At 38.9% G+C, this 21,489-nt stretch overlaps 2 protein-coding genes across 3 annotated transcripts; one reads left to right on the top strand and one right to left on the bottom strand.

Annotated features, from left to right (window-relative positions):
- Positions 1-4,875: 4,875 nt before the first annotated feature.
- LOC119915109 (neuropeptide FF receptor 2-like) lies at positions 4,876-6,714 on the top strand. The gene is made up of 3 exons (XM_038734693.1): positions 4,876-5,203; positions 5,458-5,557; positions 5,659-6,714. The coding sequence occupies exons 1-3, from the start codon at positions 4,876-4,878 to the stop codon at positions 6,551-6,553; spliced, it is 1,323 nt and encodes a 440-aa protein (XP_038590621.1). The 3' UTR covers positions 6,554-6,714.
- A 6,769-nt stretch (positions 6,715-13,483) lies between these two features.
- Positions 13,484-20,456, bottom strand: LOC119915110 (probable global transcription activator SNF2L2). Of its 2 annotated transcripts, none has more exons than XM_038734695.1 (6): positions 20,203-20,456; positions 17,998-18,227; positions 17,334-17,439; positions 15,011-15,112; positions 14,683-14,827; positions 13,484-14,452 (listed from the first exon to the last, which is right to left on the bottom strand). In XM_038734695.1, exons 2-6 carry the CDS (start codon positions 18,192-18,194, stop codon positions 14,319-14,321), a joined length of 684 nt encoding a protein of 227 aa, XP_038590623.1. In that variant the 5' UTR covers positions 18,195-18,227; positions 20,203-20,456; the 3' UTR covers positions 13,484-14,318. The 2 variants fall into 2 exon arrangements, with proteins under 2 accessions (XP_038590623.1, XP_038590622.1); XM_038734694.1 differs by lacking the exon at positions 20,203-20,456 and adding an exon at positions 20,008-20,150.
- Positions 20,457-21,489: the final 1,033 nt, after the last annotated feature.

Genomic DNA, 21,489 nt, shown 5'->3' with positions numbered 1-21,489 from the left:
GCAAGTTACAGATGCAAAAAAAATGCAAAAGCCTGTTGGATAGGTTGAAGTAATTGTGAGAGACCCAGAGATAGATGAGGCAGGACTTTAAGCTTGAAGTGCAGATGATCGTGATAAAGTGTATTTTCTCTCTGAGGTTTATAGACAGTTCAACAAGTCAACATTAGTCTGTGTTGTTTTTTCTCTTTGCCTGCCAAGGCAATCATGGATTTGTCACAAACACAACCAATTTATATTCATGATTAATATGGTTGCTGTCTGCCGCTTATTCTGTACTTTATGGTGGTGTGTGTCTATTAATTATTATTTCACTGTTCTAACTCTCATTCAAGGAAAAAACTGTTAAAAGAAGTGATCTTTGAAGGCATCATGATCATGGTCCACAGCACAAAAAGCCCAGCTTTTCAGTCTCATGACAACAAGAATGGCAATTATGTTTTGATTACAATGTGTACAAGAAAACAAAAGCATTTCCAAATATATGTTTGCGCAATCCAAATAAAGCAAAGGATATAGTTTGAAAAAACGTGTTACAGTTCTCAGGGATGGATAATAGGATGAAGAGTGGGACTTTTGGTGGGCAATTTAATAATGACGTATGTATGTAGTAGTAGAAAAGTGTATAGTGTTGAAAATAATGTAATATTGTTTTTACTCCATTATATTTACATATATAGTTACTGGTTACTTTACAGATTAAGATTTTTCAAACAAAACAAATGATCGTCTTATATGTTATGATGCATTCTCATAGATTAAACTACTCAGCTGTCAGCTTTTACTCCACCATGACCAGCTGCAAATTGTCAGTCATGGGCATATTTATTAATTCCATATTCAGATTATTTTTATTTCAATCATGCCTAACTTCATCTTAATTTTATTTTCAATAACTTTCTGGCCAAACTGGGCTTCATCAAAAAATGCCAGCAGCAGACCCTCAAGCTTACAATTGTCATTAATTAGTCCTGAATTGCAAAATAAGTTTTTGAAAGCCATTACAATGCAGCCTTTGAGATAACAAAAAACTGTTTTTATTTCATCACTACCAGCAGTGAAACTGCTCCCTCTTGTGCACCTTGCTCTCTCTGTAAATGTCTTGTCACATCTGAATAAAGCAACAGGGAATACTTCCGTAAATGTCTGAAAGGACTATATGGACAAGTATTTATGGGCAGTATTTCCAGATTCCCAGATTAAGATTTCCCAGTATACCTGAGCAAAAGAGAACACAGAAGGATCCCAGGTCAATGTCTGGTTCAAACTAATGACTTTCCTGCTGTGAGGCAGCAGTGCTTGTCATTGTAGTTAATTAGGTCACATGTCCAAATGCATCCATTTGCAAAATACATGTTAGCTGTTCACTGTATCACAGACACTGTGTGGCTGCTATGCTACAGATTTTCAAGCTATGATACAAGGCCGTGACTTTTACATTAGTCATGGCCTTGCAAAGTGAACAAATGGGCAAACAATAACTGTATTAGATTTAAGGCTTTGACTTAGACATTAATTTTGAAGCATCATTACATGCATCACAAAACTTCACCTCAGAAATTTAGAAAAGGTTGTATATTTCTCTCTCCATATTACTGGCATACTAAAATAGTTATACTTGTTCAGAACACATGAAATATGTTTTGTTCAATACACTACTGATAAAAATAGAGGGGCCCAGCATTGATCAAACTCCTACAGAGGTCAGTCAGGTGAAGTTGCAAATGACATATGGGACTTGAGCATTTTTTTTAAATGAGGGGATATTATAGGACACAAAGCTGAAATGTGGCCTGGGGGGTGAGCGCAGGCAGCCATGGAAGAAATAATAGATAGAAATTGTGATTGACCAATAGCCTTTGGGAAGGAGAGGAAGAATGGGAGAATGAATCGTAATTACTCTGGTGATCCTCTGACATAACTTTTATTTGGCAGACACAATGTTGGAGAACTAACAAGAGATTTTGAAAGTATCCAATAAAAAAATCCCAGCCCCCCCCCCCCTCTTGCCTAGTAGAAAGGCAGGTGGCTAGCCATACCTGAAATGATTGGCTGTGCCTATTACAGTCCTGCAACAGACACAGATACTGGAATTTTGTTTCATTGATTGCTGTTAGGATGTAAAGAGAATTTCATCATCATAACAGAATAAACTGAGATAAAATGAAAGAAGATATAATTGCAAAATAACATGCTGGAATTTATTGAACTGAGTTACTCAGTTGTTTTGGTTTGTTGCACTGTGTGCAGCTAACAAGTTGTGATGGCAGAGATGGGAAAAGAGCATATTTAGAAGAAAACGTCGCATCGCAACTTGTCAGCTGCTTTCTAAGATCAAAATGTTACTTAATGTGGCAGCCATTACAAAGTTCAGTACACCCTGAAAGCTCTATATTTAATGTGCCTCTTCATACAAACTCTAGCTAAAAATGTGATTCCTCCGTCTTACTTCTCTCTAAGGTGAGAATCCCTACAGTTTTGACAGGATTTATGCTAAATTAATCTAAAAGTGTTAATTAAGCTTTCTGCAGCAACTGCAGTTACAGTAGCTTGAAGGGTTTTCTTGAAATTGGCTAACATTGACAGAATTGAACTATTTTGGATGGCAACCACATTAGCTGCCTTGTTTCTTCTTCAAATCAATCTTCATTTCTCCTCAGCCATCAACTCTCCTTGTCAAACTGCTCCACATTGGTCAGGGCCGTCATCATCTATTCCTCTAACCTCTCGCTCCTGCATTGATCAGATATTGACCCTTCATCAACCCTCATGTGTATTTTTGCATAATTTGTGGGAGGTGCTGCAGCCTGAATTAATGAAATATCTTTAGCTAACATACACCTTAAACCCAAATTAAAATACTACACTTTAGTCAAATTCAGTTGCAGAGATTTCTGTGCACCACACAGACTTCACATTTTCTTCATTTAAGCAGTTCAGGTGTGAGGGATGAATAGTAAAAGGTGAGACCTGCTTTATAACTGGGGGGTTGATCCAAGGCGAGAAATGACATTCCTCAGTACCTATTTGACTGACTGATGGTGTCTGAGTTTCTCAGATGCCCAAACTTTGCACCTCATTGGCAAGGAGTGCATAATGTGAAAGCTTTATATGATATTCAATTCACACAACACTTCCGGTCATGTATTGCTCCCAGCACATGCACCGCCCAGCACATCTATCCCTCTGTCATCTATAAGCACTACAACAGTCTCTGCCTGGCAGGCAGACTGAGCAGAAGCATAGGATCTCACATAGAGATGAGGTTGCATAGCTTTTTTTTACTTTGAATGAGTGGAATTTATGTCAAATGGATTTATACCATCTATAAGGACAGAAGAAAGGAATTCAACTTAGATATCGTTCTCTGTAAGGTAAGAAAATAAGTGTCTGAGATAGAACTATTTGGGAATTTTTAAAACCTATAATCTTCCTCTAGAAGAAATTGTCACTTCCCATCCCATCATCTGGGCTAATTTATTATACTTTAAAGTCTACTATTGTCAGTAAAACTGTGTAAATATTAAGGTTGTATGGCTGTACGTTAATTGCAAAGAATGAGCGAATTGGCATGACTTATAAAAGCATAGTAAGTCCAATAACTTAACAGAGAGTGATAAAACTTTCTCTGCATCTCATGGAAATTCTGAACCTCAGTTCAGCAATTGATATTTGGTCCCAAATGTATTTACAGCATTTTGGAATTGAGCGCCAAGATCTTCTCAGTCATCCATGTAGTTGTTACAAGAACAACAGATCACAAAAGCTTAGTTTCAGTTTGCGTATAGTTTCAAGGAAAACAATAATTTCTTCCAAAGCTTCACTGATTAAAAGACAAACACAGACTATTCTCATCTCCTCCACAGAGGGTTTGAATTGAATGATTATGTTACATTCAGTTCTTCAATGTGTGCTACAGCATAATGAGCAGCATGATGCATTGTGATTGTATGAGCAAGACACTATAACTAGTAGTGCAGCTATAATCAAATATTTTCCTTTACCTGGATTTACTTTTTGAAGACTGTGAAAATATGAAGGTTGTCAGTGAATGAATCACACTGGCATAGTCAGTTTTTATAGAGAACAGTAAGTACATTTTAACAGCTCATTTTTAAGGCAAATTCCATCATAATGTATTAGACATTATTACAGATTTTTAAAATGTGCAATTAAAGTGGAAATGAAGATCGCAACATTTCATATGCAATTACTTATTAAAATACTAATTAAATGTTGAACATAAATGATCATCACTGAATAAACCTGGCCTACTTCGGTCTATTTATACCACTAAAAAACAATGTTCGTACATGAAAGGCTGAACACAAGTTGGATTAATCTGTGTGTAAAATGTTTGAAAGAAAGGTTCTAAATCCATTAAGATGTGTAAAATGTACCAATCACTTAAGTGTCAGTAGTTTGATGTCAATAGTAACCTCAGAATGCTGGATTCGGATGATTGATGTAATCAGTCAGCAAGCTATCAACCCTACTTTCTCACTGCTCTCAGAACAGATTTGGTCATTTTGGTCAGCATGTTGTTATAAGAGAGTGTGCGAGAGCATAGACTTGACTGAATCAACCCACCCACAACAATCAAAAGACACAAGAATTGGACTATTGATTTCTAGATAGGTTTTGTTGTTTTATGTAATTACCAATTTAGTCTTTCTTCTGGCCTTCAGGATTGCACTCCCAGCGGGATGATGTGTGTAATAATGTTCTCCTTGGTAATTGGTTGATTTTGTTAACGGAGGATATTGGATTTTTAACCCAGAACACATGCACTAATGTGCTGAGCAAATAATAGGTTATCCATGTAGTACATTTCTGCCTGTCTCTATTTCTTTTTCTCTCTTGCACCCAGACATCACCATGACCCAGAATCTAGTTCTCAACACTACTTGGGAGGGCCTGAACCCTTCCAATTTCTCAAGATTGCAGGAAAACCCTTTGACCCACCAGAACATCACCTTTGTTGATTTCTACCTCCACAAGCCCTCTGTGGCAGCAGTCTTCACTGTGTCCTACCTGCTCATCTTCCTGGTGTGCATGCTGGGCAATGGGGTAGTGTGTTTCATTGTGCTGCGCAGCAAGAACATGTGCACGGTCACCAACCTGTTTATTCTCAACCTTGCCATCAGTGACCTGCTAGTTGGCATCTTTTGCATGCCAACCACACTGGTGGACAACATCATAACAGGTCAGAAAAATGTTTTTTTTCAACTTTGATAACATGCCTAAATTGAGGCTATAAAAGGAGAGCATTTCCTTATATCCTTATACTCATGATTCATATACCTCTAACTTCTGTATTGGCTTTGATTTGGAACTGGTGAAATATTCAGCTGGTCTAACACTTTCTGCCATTAGGAGTCATTTCAGAATTAACATTATTCATGCTGTCTTCTTGTTTTTATATTTTTACACATTTTAACAGTTTTTTCTGTTCTGCAGGATGGCCATTTGGCAGCATAGTGTGCAAGCTAAGCGGTATGGTTCAAGGGATATCTGTGTCAGCATCTGTGTTCACTCTGGTGGCAATAGCTGTTGACAGGTGAGGGTTGTTAATTTTACTGGTTATTACGTGCTTGTGTGTGTTTTATCCTAAGAGACATCTTTTCCTTTATGCATTTCCTCTGATTCCCTTTGTGTCAGATTCCGCTGCATTGTCTACCCCTTCGAGCAGAAGCTGACCATTGCCACCTCCAAGCTTATTATTGTCATCATATGGGTCCTGGCTGCATGCATTATGTGTCCCTCTGGGGTCATGCTCCAGGTCACAAAGGAGCAGAGGGTGCGAATTGTCAATGGACTTAACAATGACACCCACCCCTTCTACTGGTGCAGGGAAAATTGGCCCAATCAGGAGATGCGGAAAATCTACACCACTGTCCTCTTTGCTAACATCTACCTTGCTCCTCTCAGCCTTATCGTCATCATGTATGCCCGCATTGGCTTCACTCTCTCCAAGACCACTATTCCTCCAAAGAGGGGCAGTGGGAGCATGTCTGAAAAACCTACTGGCAACAACAAATCAAGCATCGAAGGTCGTCACACAATTTCAAAGAAGAAGACAAGGGTGATAATGATGCTGCTGGTTGTGGCTCTGCTATTTATCTTATCCTGGCTTCCACTGTGGACGCTGATGATGCTGAGTGACTATGCCAGCCTGACAGAGCATCAGCATCGTGTCATTAACATCTACGTGTATCCATTTGCTCACTGGTTGGCCTTCTTCAACAGCAGCGTCAACCCTATCATCTATGGCTTCTTCAATGAGAATTTTCGCAGAGGCTTTCAGGCTGCTTTCAAATTCCAGCTGTGCACTGCTGACATTGAGCGCCAGAAGACCTTCTCTTACCGAATCCGGGGGAATGCTGTACTCCCAGTCCAGCCTGCTGTCCTCAGTAGATCAGGCTCTTGTGTCAGATCAGTGTTAGTGGGGAATGGGAAGTGCTCATGTCAGGAAGGAGGGTGCTTGGCTGGTAGTTGTGATATTAAAGAACAGGACCTGATCATGGAGGACCTGGAAAAGGTGTCCCACACATAGACAGACTGAGACTGAGCACTGAGACCTCTGAGGGCTCTGGAGAATGATAAATTGCATTTCAAGGAGAATGAAAAACAAGCCTCATTCATTAAACTCCATCCGTGTATATTTGTTCTAAGTGAATGTACTTGCAAGCTGCAACATCAGTGAATCATTCTGAATATCCCATGTGAATGTTTATCGTGCTGTATATAGCAAATCAAGTAAATAATATAAACAAAGAGTTTAAAGGTCCAAAATCTTCGTATATTTCTTAAATGTTCAATAACTAAATATAAATGAAATGAAACATTCTATCATTGATGCCCATTCTCAAAGGCAAACTCAATGTAGAAAGACAGGGCTGGAGGTTGCAGCACAGCAGCAACGCTGTCTGTGTGAACCGCAGCAGTTCAGTGAGGTAGCCATCATACACAGGTATTCGGTGTGGCCTGGGCGTAACAGCTCACTGTGGTTGCTCTTTCTTGTCCCACTGCTCTCTTGCAAAATACATAGTGATCTGCTTAACATAAAATGGCAAAACTGACCGTTGTCTTGTTTTTTAGATGCATTTTTGATGAACTATCATTGTTAATACTAACCTTGGTAATGAATACATTGTGTTTCCTGTGACTGCTTCACAATGAAAGCCAACCAGTGTTTTACCCATTTAATGCTTTCAATGTGAAGCAGTCGGAAATTTTCAGATTGCATTTGCAGTAAATCAGATGCAGCTCAGATATAGCTGTAAGAAAGTGAACAGTAAATAGTAAAGGCTGATATCTACGAGATAGAATTACAAAGGTAACGCTGTATTCGCTTTCTGTGATTGCCTTGTGTGTGTGAAGGCAATTATAATCCAGCACGGCAATGGCGGACTCTGCCACAAACAATGGACGACAGATTTTTACTGTAATATATTAAATGGCTAGTGCTGATATATTACAGATATTAATAAAGAGCATCAAAAACTGGATTTAATTTGAATGAAAATCTTAAGAGTTAGCCATTCAGAGATTGACACCTTAAGTAAACAGCCTACCAACTGTCATCAGATTTTGGTTTAAATGTTGCTAAATCCTGATGGAAAGCTGTTTCTCGCCCACTTTAAAAGCAGAGAAAAAAAAAGAGCACAGACAAAACACAAAATATATGTACCTTCACTCAAAGTAACAACGTGATTGAAAAGTTGTTGGGGCCTTTCAGAGAAAACAGATAATCTGAATGTCCATTATTTATGCATTGCATGGATTGTGATTGTTCACATACTGTAAACCTATCTAACTTCTATTACAAATTCTCTTTGCAGGGGATGTAATGTTTGTGCGATTCAATGTATGGCACAGAGGTGCAGTTCAATCAGGCTTTTATTCAGTGTGCACTTACTCCTGGAGGTTTTTAATGTTACAGGAAGAATGAAGGCCCATCTAGGCATCTTTGGTATTTGAAAATATCAAGATCAGAAGAGCACAGCTTTCGAGGGTGAAGTGCAAAGCAGTGTGATGAGAATTGTGTCAGCTTCCTCTTGTCAAAGTGCATGTTTCCAAGTGCATGTACCTTGAGATGATGGCTGTGACTTTCAGTGGCAGGAGAAAAGAATCACAGGCTCACTTGGAAAGCCTCCACGTGCCCTCCTGTTCTCTACTTCCTCATGGGGCAGTATGAGATTTGAACACAGAAAGCACTGACTTGTCAAATAGAAGAGAGCTGCATTTATTAGCAGATGTAGGATTTAGGAAAAGTAGAACCTCATCTGAAAGCAGTGTAGATAAGATGAGATGACACTTACTCTACCAACATAGTAATGTGGTAAATGTACATAAAGAGAGTATGCTTAACATGAAAGGGTGTTACCTATGTGTTATCGAAAAATGCTGATACTGATACAGGAGCAGGATGGAAATCCTTGTCTTATCCTTTCATTTTTCTGTATTTATATTTGTTATTATTTTGTACAGATATTATTTTGTACTATCGTTACTAAAATAAGTGTCAATTCACTTTCTTGGGGGCAACATTTGGCAAGTTACAGATGTGCTTGCACCAAAATCTGAAAGGCACTTGTGAATTGTTATGACCACTAGTAGCGCTACGGAGCAATATTTTTAAGAGTAGGTTCCTTTTTGGTTCGTATCATGCACAGGGATACACATGCACGGGATGTTACACACATTCCTGTCATTGTTTTCACACTGTTCTGCTGGTCACCGAGGAATACCATACTGTTTTTATGTTTTGTTCTTAGCTAACCTGCAAATAGATTGCACTGAACAGGGATCTTTATCAATTATCCGCAAGAAGGATGTACAGAAAAAGAAAAATGTTACTCAAAAGATCAAACTGTGAAGGTATATGAATACACATGATAGCTTTTATGTGTGAACCTGCCTGGCACATAAATACATATACATAAATATTTCAACCACCCTTTTGGGCTTATTTCATACTTTGATGTTTGTATTTGAAAAAAAAAATGGATGAACATACTGTACTACCAATGTTCTTTGCTGCTTGTTTGCATTATGGAAAAAAAAAACTTCAGACACTTCGCTAATTAAAAATGGGCAGTTTCAAGACAGAATGTTGTGACAGTCTGTTCGTAATGACTATATTCTTAAGTCTCAGTGGTAATTCAGCAGAGAATAAGTGAAGGCTTTTTAAGAGAAAAAGTAGAATAGGCTATAAAGAAATAATTGTGTATTCTTCACATTATTATTTTAGGTTTGCAAGAGAAAGACCACACACAATACACATGTAAGATTTCGCTGAATCCATCCATCCATCGTCAACCGCTTATCCTGCGTACAGGGTCGCGGGGGGCTGGAGCCAATCCCAGCTGGCATCGGGCGAAAGGCGGGGTAGATCCTGGACAGGTCGCCAGTCCATCACAGGGCCACACATAGACGAACAACCACTCACGCTCACACTCACACCGAAGGACAATTTAGGGTCACCAATCAACCTAGTCCGCATGTCTTTGGACAGTGGGAGGAAGCCGGAGCACCCGGAGAGAACCCACGCAGACGTATGGCATCTCATCCCGCATCATCAGATCTCATGTTATCTCATGTCATCCACTCTCATGTCATCTCATCTCATATCATTTAATCTGATCTCATTTAATGTCATCTGATCTGATCTCATGTCAACTTATTAGACAGAAATTGTTGTGGAGCAGTACAAAACACCAGAGAAGTTGTTTGGTTAATTTGACACACAGCTGTAGGCCTATACAATCCTTCTAAAACACCTCATTTGGCTAGGATGGCATTGTTTTCAGCCACAAAAGGGGCAGATTGTGCAGCCACCCTAAAACAATAGCAGTGAGTCAATAGCACCTAACAATATAGCTGAATCAGAACATTACCACAGACAGACACCACAGACAATATTGTTTCTCAAATGTCACTGAAAACCCTTTTCTATACAGTATGTTGGATGTTTTCACCAAGATCATAATGTTTATAGATGCACAGTATGTACTTAGTGAAGCAGAGAACAGCAACACCGGCACAGGAAATACAATAATTGAGTTATTGACTTTTACATTTAGGTCGTTATTCCTCAAGCTGCTGTATCCTATAATCTTGTACTCATTTCTTGATACAGCAGTCCTCTCATATCCATGATTAGTGTACTGTAACAGAAGACAGCAATGGGTTTTACTGTTCTGTATAAACCAATTAAAAAATAAATGTAAAATGTTGTACAAATGATGAGAAATTGAAGATGAATGTTGGTGTTGACATTATCTGTGACAGTTAAAAGAGCAGTGAGGTGAAATGTGAAATATTACAGGTGATTAGCGTAATGTGGACCACGCTAACCTTCTATTAAACCTGTGTCCCATGTGTACAGAGAAAAGGGATTGTCTTCTCAACAGATTAAAATCACCTTCTGGGCCCACTAATCTCCAAAAGCCATTAGTGTGTCTACCTTCAGCAATATGTCCATGTCTTCTCATCCATTAGGTTTATGTCCTTTTATGTGAGATTTTCATCAAGAAGACATGGGTGCCACTTTGTTTCCCAGAGCTATTTACAGTAAGAGCCCACGCCTTTTAGCTGCCCCACAACAAGGACATTGTTAATCTCTATGTTCTTGTTCTTCTGACAATCTGCACTTCATTAAATGTTAAGGAGCATATATCTAAATACTGTAAATTAATTTATGTAGTTTATTTAGTCTTGTGTGAAAGAAAATTTCTTCCCAAAGAAGAGGTATGGAGTCAAAGATGTGATGAATCAATCCTTTATGTACGTTGCCATGGAGAGAAAGATACAGTTTTCTCTCGACATTCAAAATCTCTCCGCTTACATTCTCTCACAAACAAAAGGAACAGCAGATGGTGATTTCAAACAAATGTTGATTCCGTCTGGCATTTAGCATACAGTTCGAAGCCCTTCCTGAGATCACAAGACATGCAAATGTATGTCGATAGTAAAAAAAAGTGTTTGTCTGTGTGTTTAAATCTCACCTAGGCTACATGTCTGCTGAGTTTCTATTGTAAAAAACATGACCCTTTGAGCAATAAGCAAAATGTTAATCTTGTGGTTGCTTACTTTGAAAATGTTTCAACATTGTGACCAAAACTATTTCCTCAAATTAAATACAGTGAGTACTAATAGTATAAAAATCTACAATTTAAAATGTATATCTCACATTTGTGTGATAACTGTGAGTACTATGGAAATAAAAAATATTTTTGAAGACAGGTAATATGTTCTAATAAAATAGCATTGTAACAACACATTTTATACCTTGCATCTTTATCCCATTGATCACTTGCACATTCTTCACTGCAAAACATTCTCCAACACAGCCAACCATCAATTTTTAGGTCCTGTCTCTCAGTGAGTTCCATTCATTTTACAGTGGCACAAAACCTACTCACATATTTGCAAGCAGACAGTACTCATGATCGTACACTCGAAGGATGCTTCGACCTACGGACTTGTGAGTGAACTGTCAGAAAGCACTGCAATAATGAGCTATGTTGCCAAAATTTCATCTGTGACATCTCCCATGTCATTTTGTCCTTGTCTATCAAATCTATAGGCTGGTGGAAAACTAGACACTGTATTGGGTGTTTTTGTTACACTGCCTGCATCTGTGAAGTTCAGGGAGACACGTTGCCATTAGTGATAATAGAAAATAATTTCTGAGTACCAATGTGCAGGTTTTTATTTACTTTTTGGTGATGTCACATCATGAGTACTCTGAATAAAGCCCTAAGGTACAAATTGTGTTCATAGCTAAATCCTTAAGCAGACTCACTTAAAAATAGCTGCCAAAGAGACCACATTAAAAATGTATGTTTTTCCAGTCACACAGGTCTTAACTCAAGCTGAACGCTGTTTATCACTATCTGCTTGGATCTATAATAGCCATGGCTTCATATTTTACATTCACTCAAACCCCAGCAATGACATGCATTTGTGTACTAGAGATGGTGTGACAATGAATTTCATTGTGAGCACATAACATTAGCCACCTATCCCTGCACCCAGATGCTCACGCACTTTTTAAACCCAGTCACTAGTGGAACAACATCTTACCACTGACTCAAAAAACTCCCTGAAATTTGAAAGGTTGGAATATAAAGAATCCCAGAGAGAATCAGCTTAGGGTGCATCTCTCTTTAGATTTCAGCTTTTTTTTTCAGCCCAAAAGGTTAAATCCGAACAGCTCTTTTCCTAACAAAATACTGTGGAAAGCCACTCTTGAATGATCTCTAAAATGCTCACAAAAGCCCATTGTATGCCACCTTTTACAGCGTGACACTGTGGAGAACCAAAGTAAACAGGTGGCAGGTGAAGTTAATTGAACATCTAGGAAGCAAAAGAGATTTATATGTTTTTCTCAGGAGGTTGATGACCAAACCTGGCACAACATACTGTCAAAAGATTAGATTCAACAGGTGGTCAGAAAGATAACTCCAATGGCACATGCTGTGTGTCTGCTGGAGGTGTAGGTGGATTTTTGCTGATAACTTAGCTATAAGAACATGACAAACCAAAGGAAAACTGCTTTAAGTTGTTTTGGAGCCTTTCTTCCCTCCAGCGAGCAGACATGGTTTCAAAATGACTTAATGTATTTTTTAAGGAATAGTTCAACATTTGGAAAATACACTTATTTGCTTTCTTGGTGAGAGTTATATGAGAAGATCTATACCTCATATCTGTCCATTAATGCTAGTTTGGGCAATGTTGGAGAAACTAGCAAGAGACAGCTAGATTTTAAATGTATCCAACCAGAAAAAAATTCCACCCCTCCCTTTAGGCCTCCCTCCAAAGCCATACCCCAACAACACAGGTAGGCAGGTAGATGGCAGGTAAGCCAACTCACCATTTCATTCAGACTTATGGAATTTCCTACTCTAGCTTTAAGAATGATAGAAAGATAGAGGCAGGAGACGATTGGCTCAGTCAGTGTGCACAGCCAAGAAACCAGCATGTAACTCCCATAAAACCACAAGCCGATGTTTTTACATCTGTGCACAGATTAAACAAGGGAGATGAAGCATGTTAGTGAGCTTCAGAGGTGCTGTTTTTCCCCCCCCCTTTGGTAGTTTGAACTGTTACCTGATTGTTTCTGGTATCAGTAGTCACTACATCTATATCAACACAGAAACACAGAGATAATCAAACGGTTCTCTTGCACCACCTATTGGAACATTGTCAAAAATACACATCACATACAGTAATTACACTCTAAAGGGAATAATGCTGACTCTGATAGTACCTCCTGTCTTAATGTGGAGGTTAAATGTGACTGAATACTTGAATTATATTTAAATGTAAACCTTCCCAACCACATTTTTTTATCCTTTGACGACTACTTTCCAGATCCAGAGTGATTTATACATTTCATACATTTTGTGACTACAACAAGTATTACTAAAATGTCTACTACTCTGTTAAATACTACTAATAATAACAACAACCAACAGGAATTTTGGTAAAATTTATTTCGCAAGTGTTTAAGTGATACACATTTCCAGGGATTGTCTTAACAATGATGTCTTCCATCCTCCCCAACAACCAGGAGAGTAAATGAAAAGAAACTTTGTTTTTACTTACTTTTCACACAAACTGTACAACATGTGAATATACTGTAGCACAAGGGATACAAATGTTCAAATTGAGTACCCTTGATTAGACCTAAACGTATTCCATCAAGTATCAGAAACAGACAAAAGTAATACTATCAGTACTAGTATTTATCAAGTCTCTCTGACCATTATACTTCCACTATGGTTTTTATCAAAGATGTATCATCTCTAAATTAACATTCAGAGATTTTAAACAAACTTAGTGTTCATTTGTTCTTGTTTTCTTTAAAAAGACCTTCCTGTGTGCTTCAATTCTCGATCCCTGAACACATCAACATTGTCATCAGCAGGTGCTGCTCTGGAGGAGCCAGCTTCAGGAGAGATGTACATATCATGCTCCAAAACATATGAAGGCATTTCATACAATCAAATATATGGATTAAAAACAGTCAGTGAAACTGTTGTTTTACATAATATTTGCAGAAGCAATCACAAAGACTAAGGCAGATAAAATGGAAATTATTATATAAGACCAGCTAAATTAAAGGAACAGAACTATGTACAGCAAGACATATATTGAAGCATTGTTCCGTAAGTGCCTCTCTTTGAATGGTCCTTCTTATTTTATTGTCAAAGACATTTCTTTTGCTTAGAAAATGAAGAAACCAATGAAAAGGGATGTGGCAGAGAATAGACATGAACCAGAATACAAAAAACTGAGGGCCTTTCAGTTCAACCTTCATCTTTTGTGGTGTTGTCCTCTAGATCCTCATCACTGTCTAAATCACTGTGGAGCCTCTTGGCCATAGTAATTCTGCTTCTCTCCTCCTTGTTGCCCTTCTTTAGCTGGACTGGTAATGGTTTCACTGGTTACAAAAAGAGACAGTAGGATGAGTCTAATACAAATATATTGTATTTGCAATTTTCAAATGCTCGCGTAGTTCAAAAGTCAAGTGGTTAAATGTAAGAATGACTATAGCAAACAATACTTTTATCAACATTTTTTAAACCACAGAACGTTTGTCTTCTATTTGTTTTCATTTGGTCACTTGTAAAAACATCACCCCTCCTGATATTGATGTGTTTTAACTCTCACCTGCTGATGGAACAAATTGGTCTTCAGCTCCGCCACCATTATCGCTGTGAGTGGCGCTAACCGTCTCTTTCTGTTCCTCGTCTGTGACAATTCTCTGTCTCGCGCTCTCGAAGACAGACTTAATGACAATTGAATCTTCATAGATCTGCAGTGGCAAACAGAGACACATGCAACACACAAAGGCAGATACACACACGCACATTCAAACAAAGTATGGGCTGTTCTTCACCACCTCAAGATCCAAACCCATTTATGACAACAATAACAGAATGGAGACTATGAAAAATGAATTTGTTGCTTTCAAATGAAAGAATTCCTTGGGGTTCACCTGAGATCCCTCCAGGTTATAAGTCTGAGCATTGTGACAAAGGAGGAAAATATCCTTTTCCAAATCTCCCACACTTCTGTACTTGTGATTACGTACACGTTCCTGTGAAGCAGAGGATCAGTATCAAAACCTCAGTGTGACTATTGCAAAGAAATTATCAGCTATCAATAAAGCATTTAATAAGTAGTAGTCCAAGAGAAGGTATTCTTATGAGGGTAAACAAAAAATACATTTTTCCTCCCTTCATTAGATAGTTTAACATTTTGAGAAATATTCCCTATTTGCTTTCTTGCCGAGAGTTCATAATCATGTCTGTACACTAAATTTTAAGCTGGCAAGACTGGAAACAGGGGGAAACAGCTAGTCTCTCTCTGTCCAAAGGTAAAATGAATCTGTCCACTAGCACCTCTTTCATGGTTTAATCTGTACAAAAGCTGAAATTCTGGGTTTTAATGCGAGTTATGCGCAGGCATTATTGCTTGGCCGAGCCCAGTGAAAATACCAAAGCCAACAACTTTGGCCAATCCCACATGTCCTACTGCCCCAATATTTATTAATCCGCCCCAGAAAATAGTCCCCCAAATGCACTATTTACTCAATCTGTTTTTAAATAAAAATTAAACTATATATTTGCAAAAGTATTGAGAGATGGACAAACACAATGTGGTTTGGGTCTTTGTTGACAATAATAAGAATATAGAAGAATTCCATATTTCCTTTGCCACTTTATTTGATAATTCATGTGTGAACTATGCTTTAATTAGAGTACAGGTGCTGTGGTGAGTGTGTGATTTAAGACCACTTGTACTCATTCATACATATTTTACTGTGTGACGGCCCCAGGGTGTGTGAGTGAGTAGATGATTTGATGAATTTTTTATCTCTTCTATTTTTTAGACCCTTTGATGTGCTACTGAATCCCAACCTTACAGCTCAAACTTTGTGTAGCTAACAAGCTTGTAAAATTAAGCCTCACCTGTGTTTGTGGTTATGTTTTGGCTGATTACACAGGATGTTTTACATGTTGTGTCACCTATTTTGAGGCGAATACCTAGCAACACAAAATATAGTTAGTAGCTATAACGTAAATATGCTACCAAGTAGGACTATTCATCTCCTTTCTACTTGATAGCTTGTTATTCATGTGAAGTTTAAGGATTTTTGGAGTTGATCCTGTTGGTGGTGTCATTAAAATGTGTTGGCTAGTTAGCTGTTGTTAATGGTTATTTTTGCTATGTGTGTGTCAGAAATTATTTTGACCCATTCTGTCAAGAAATTAAGATGCAGTTTTCTTTTGTAGCCATGCTAAAGGCGTGGCTCTATGGATGGCAATGTTGGTAGGTTGGTCGGCCCATCACTTTGATCAAGACTAAAATTTTTCAACAACTACATATATGTTGGATTGCCATGAAACTAGGTACACACATTCATGGTTCCCAGAGCATGAATCTTAAAGATTTTGCCTTGTATTTCCTCATGAGATTGACATTTGTTTTTTTGAGTAAAAAAAAAGTCTTGACTACTATTGGATGAATTGCAATGACATTTGGTACACACAATCATGTCCCCTCTATATGAACTGTAATAACTTTCATGATCCTTTAACTTTTCAGCTAGCAGGATCATCAGCATTGTCACCATTTTAGCATGCTGACGTTTAAGCTCACTGTACACTAGCGTAGCTGTGGACTCTCAGTCTTGGTGCATACATTTACTTAACATCTAGAGCTAAAATAAAATTATGTAGCATGCAATATTAAATAAAAAGATTTTGTCCATTAATGTCACCGTCACCAAGTGCCTCATGGCACAAAAACATAAATACCAAGTCAGTCTTTATTCAAGTAAATCTCAAATCTTTAAATTTGGGAATTGCCTCATGTCACTAGACTCCTTCACCTCTGGTACAGGCAGCAAATGTTTAGTAGTTTTAGTAGTAGTAGCTACAATATTATTCTATATATTTGAAATGTAGTGTTTTCTTTTTGGTGTTTATTCTATCGTTAAACTGTAACACTCTGAGCAGAAGATACCTAAAATGTTGATAATTCAAAGTAGGTAATACAAAGAAATAATATGCCATATATGAAAATGATTAAGTGGTAACTATAGGCTACTTGTTAAGCTAAGCACAATTTATTAATTTCTCAATCATATTTACCAAAAGAGTTCTTTGGATAATCAATACAGACACTTCTATTTTTTACTTACTTTTTACTGTATTATATATATGTTGGAGTTCCAGCTCCATTTATTTGAGTTTCTTTCACCAGATAACAATGCTATCTGCATTTAAGTTCTGAGGGTGTTCGGTGACACGTACCCTGATCCTTCTGAAGTCGACAGGCTTTCGGATCAGCTCGTAATACTCAGGTACCTCCTTCTTGGAGGGAAGCTGCACAAAGCCTTTACTGATCTGTCGACCCAACCTGGAAGCACAATGTGAATGTTTTATCAATACGTCAGAATATGATTGACATTTATAGAAGACCAGAATGACACATACACTGAGATCATGATGTATCTCATTATCTTGGGGTAACAAATTCCACTTTTGGGGTGCTTTTCCATTTCAAGGCTGTTACACCAAGATAATGATTTAATCACATTGTTATCTGCAGTTATCAACCATTGTTTTCTCACAAACACGGGTTAAATATCTTCTAATCTCTAAATGACAAAGTTGCCACGATACCAACTTGATTGCTACATTGACGTTGGATCGATTTAGCTTAGAAAGAAGATGTTGATGTTTGTGCTCAGACAGAATGCAAGGAACACAGTTAAACAAAGTCAACAAAGTCAACAAAGTCAACGGGGGCAGTGTGAACTGGCCTCCACGGAACCCTGGTCTTCTGTAAACAACACTTTTTAAAGATGTCTGTAAAAGCAAAACCATTTTTTTCCACAGCTAGTTCATAATTAACAATTAATATAGTTGCATCATAGTGTCATGACAGAGGCCACAAAAAATTTAGCGCCCTCACCCGTCCTTGTAGTTGATAACCATGTCTACCAGTGTGCTCAGTGTTCTGGTGAGTTCAGGTGGATTTGGGGGCAGTTTCTCTGCTGGTGGGCGTCCTCGCTTCCTTTTGACTTTTTCGCCTGTTTCCTGCCCAGACTGCAGTTCTTTCTCACCATGATGATCGCTTTTACGCTTCTTCAGACTGATGTCCTCTTCCATCTCCTCCAGGGAACCGTTCTCTCCTGCCTCAGGCTGCAGGAAGAGGGAGCAATGAGTGGGGACAGCTAACAAACTCTGAGAAACAAGAGTAAGGCGAATGAAACATTGTAGTATAAAAACGTGTACTGTATATATTGTACACACAAAGCCTGTCATGTTCTTCTTTTGTAGTTCAGTGTTACAAGGAAAATAACAACTGGAAAATGGGAGGAAAGGAGAACTGTGACCGATCTTCATTCAAAACTCTTCCATTCCCATTCATTTGAACTCTTCCTCTGATTTTTAGTTGGGATGCTCAGAATCTCAGAAACCACTGTACACACAGCATATGTTTTCAGACCTTCACTTGCCACAAAGACAGAAACCTAAAGCACTTTAGACACCAAGGAGTCTAAATCTGAAAACCTCAAATTAAGGCACTCACAGTCTCAAGCTAATTAGCAGTACTGGCTGGAGTTTAAGCATGCAGATTTACAGCCTATGGTTTTGTATTAAAATGAAAGAGGGTTTATTTATTTATTACAATAGCATCTGAATTTGCATGGACTGGAGAGACCCAACTACTGTGCTGTCTCTGCAAATTTAGGACAGATTATTTTATCTGAAGGCTTTAATATCAGATGATTATCAAGGGAAGGCAGATTTTTTTATAATGCACAATGAATATGAATACATTTACCATATTATACCAAAGCACAAAGCCTAAAAATGCTCATAATGCCATAAATATTAACCTATGTTTTCCTGGTTCATAAAGATATTTGAAATATAAACATAATCTTAGGTGTGTGGTGTTCGACAAGAGCGCCTGCTGCATGCTGAGATATTTTCAACCATTTCATCACTGCGTTTCGAATATCTGCTGCAACCGCTGTATTTTCCACAAAGGCAATTAGAGGCCAGAAACACGAGTATGCATGCAGCAAGAGCAGCAGCAACAGCAACCCAGCGGGAGAGACGGAGGAGGAAATACAGAAGGCATGCTGTCCAATCTGAACAGAATATTGAATCATACAGGCTCATACAGAACACACACCAGCATTCAAATCATATCACAGAGCATGCGCTTGTGAAGATGTATTTCTCAAGGACAGAGATGAAAACATGTTGAAATATTGTATTTTGTACACACTGGTCTGAGGAACAGGAATGCAGAATTATTACTTCAAAACAATAATAATAATAATATTTGCCAAGCCTAAAAAACAGGACTGATGTTGATACAGTAAAAAACAGACCGCATGCCTGCACTTCCGAACCAAAAGACATGGCAGATAATTGAGTTACAGGAGACAACAACACAAGAGAGGTAACAATAGAAATCCTGCTCATCATCGCTCGGCTCAAATGAAGGCTTTGAAAGCCCCGCTACTCTCTCTAAGGGGCTGCAATCGTTCCAGCAGAATACTGGAGGGATAGAGGGTAATCCTCAAAGATGCATAACCCAGCTGAGAGCTGCCTGATTGACTGTGCATGTGTGAGCGGGGAAGGGTGTCAGTGAGTGCATGTGATGCTCCATGCCTGTGCTATCTCCTAACAAGCCTGCCTCTACCCTGACTAATCTGGCAAAGATTCCCTCTCATCTGTTACAACACACCTACACACTCCCTCTCTCCCCCCTGCTCTCACTCACACACACACACACACACACACACACTTAGACGGACACGAATAAACTCACAGACACACTCGCTCTCTTTCCCTGGCGCGCGCGCGCACACACTCATTTTATCCATCTCTTCCTCTCTTCCCATGCGATGTAGCCTGGCTGAATCCTGAGCCTGAGAAGAAAGACATGGAGGAGGATATTTACCTGACTGCAATCTGCAGGCTGGCTATCAGGATCGGCTGCAGCTGTGGGGGAGAGAATTAGCAAGCCAGCATAGCGGCGAGCTGCTAGTCTCTTCATCAGCTGATCACTCAGAAGCAGAGCCCAGAAGGGGGAGAATAAAAGCGCTATGTTTTCATATACAAATCAATGGGCTGGGGGAAAATAGAAATGCCATACCCATCTCCTGTGTGCTGCTCTCCGAAGTCTTTTTCCTGACTCTGGAAGGCCCCGAGCTTGTCTCCCTCTGCATGTTTTTAATATCGACTGCTGCCAGACGTTTTTTTCCCCTCTTCCTACCCTGCTGTTAAAGTTACCGGTTCATTTTTATTTTTTTTAAAAAAGAAATTCGCATTGCATTTCAGAGGAAACGTGCCATTTTATGTCAACTAACGCAGTGATCTTAGAAACATGAATCCAGGCTGCAGCATTTCAGGACATCCATGGTTCATACAGTGAGAGCACAAACATTGTATGAACCAAGCCTCCACCCACCCACAATATTTGTAATGGCCAGACACCGTCATCAGATCCAATAAAAGCTGAAAGAAAGTTTTGGGGAGATCAGATATCTCCCCAAAATTCTGTGTTAAACCTACTGAAAAACGCACCGGGTGCTTAGCATAACTCTTCTGCTTCATGTTGGTGTAGGCTACATGACAACCAGCAATAGTAAACAGTGTGCGCGGCTTAAAAAGCTGCCAACGTTTTTGGTCGTTCAATAATCCTCCGCGTGCCATGCACGGGTCTCTAGTAGCTACACAAGTTGACCATTCGCAAGTCTTCACAAGTAAAACACAGACTGCTTAACTGCACCAGCCCTGATGCTCACATTACTGGAGACATAGCCTAAATCAGTATAACTGCTCTTGATGAGCATGTTTTTCTTTTGCCAAATGCGTGTAGCTGTAGTTGATTTGTCATAAAGCCCAGTCGCTGTGAACGACCAGATTATTATGTTGTTGGTCAAAACGCACAAGATCGCTTGCGCCAGGCGCGCATTAGGCACACGGTCCTAATTGCCGTTTGTTTCAGGCATGTGGGCATTAGGATACAAACAGGGGACAGACTGACAGGTGAGACAATTGGCTCCTTCCAGTGACAGACTGTATAAGGGGCCAGGCCGACCTGCTGATTCTGGAGTGACAGAATACATCGGAGGGTTTTTGAAGCAGGAGGCAGGCCTCCCCAGAGGGGCTCCAATTACATTTGATTAGTTTACACATGGACTAGTCTAAATGTGTGTGATTTGGTTAAAAGGGGAGTTCAGAGATTCAGTAGTTTTGGGGAATTTTACTGTTTACTGTACTCCAATTTCCCAGAGTCAGAAACTAATGCCATAGGACAGACCAATATGTATTTGGTGTAGTCTGAAGTTATGTCTTCACTATACTTATGTCACTCAATTGTTGAACAAAGATAGCTTGATACATGGGATCAAATAACATAATCATGATCCCATAGGCA

Source organism: Micropterus salmoides, unplaced genomic scaffold (assembly GCF_014851395.1).
Source record: "Micropterus salmoides isolate LMB-PRFRI ecotype aquatic unplaced genomic scaffold, ASM1485139v1 Ms_hic_scaffold_20, whole genome shotgun sequence".
In the NCBI taxonomy this organism is placed as follows: domain Eukaryota; kingdom Metazoa; phylum Chordata; class Actinopteri; order Centrarchiformes; family Centrarchidae; genus Micropterus; species Micropterus salmoides.
The sequence above is the reverse complement of the archived record's forward strand: the minus strand, read 5'-3'. Positions and strand labels throughout refer to the sequence as shown.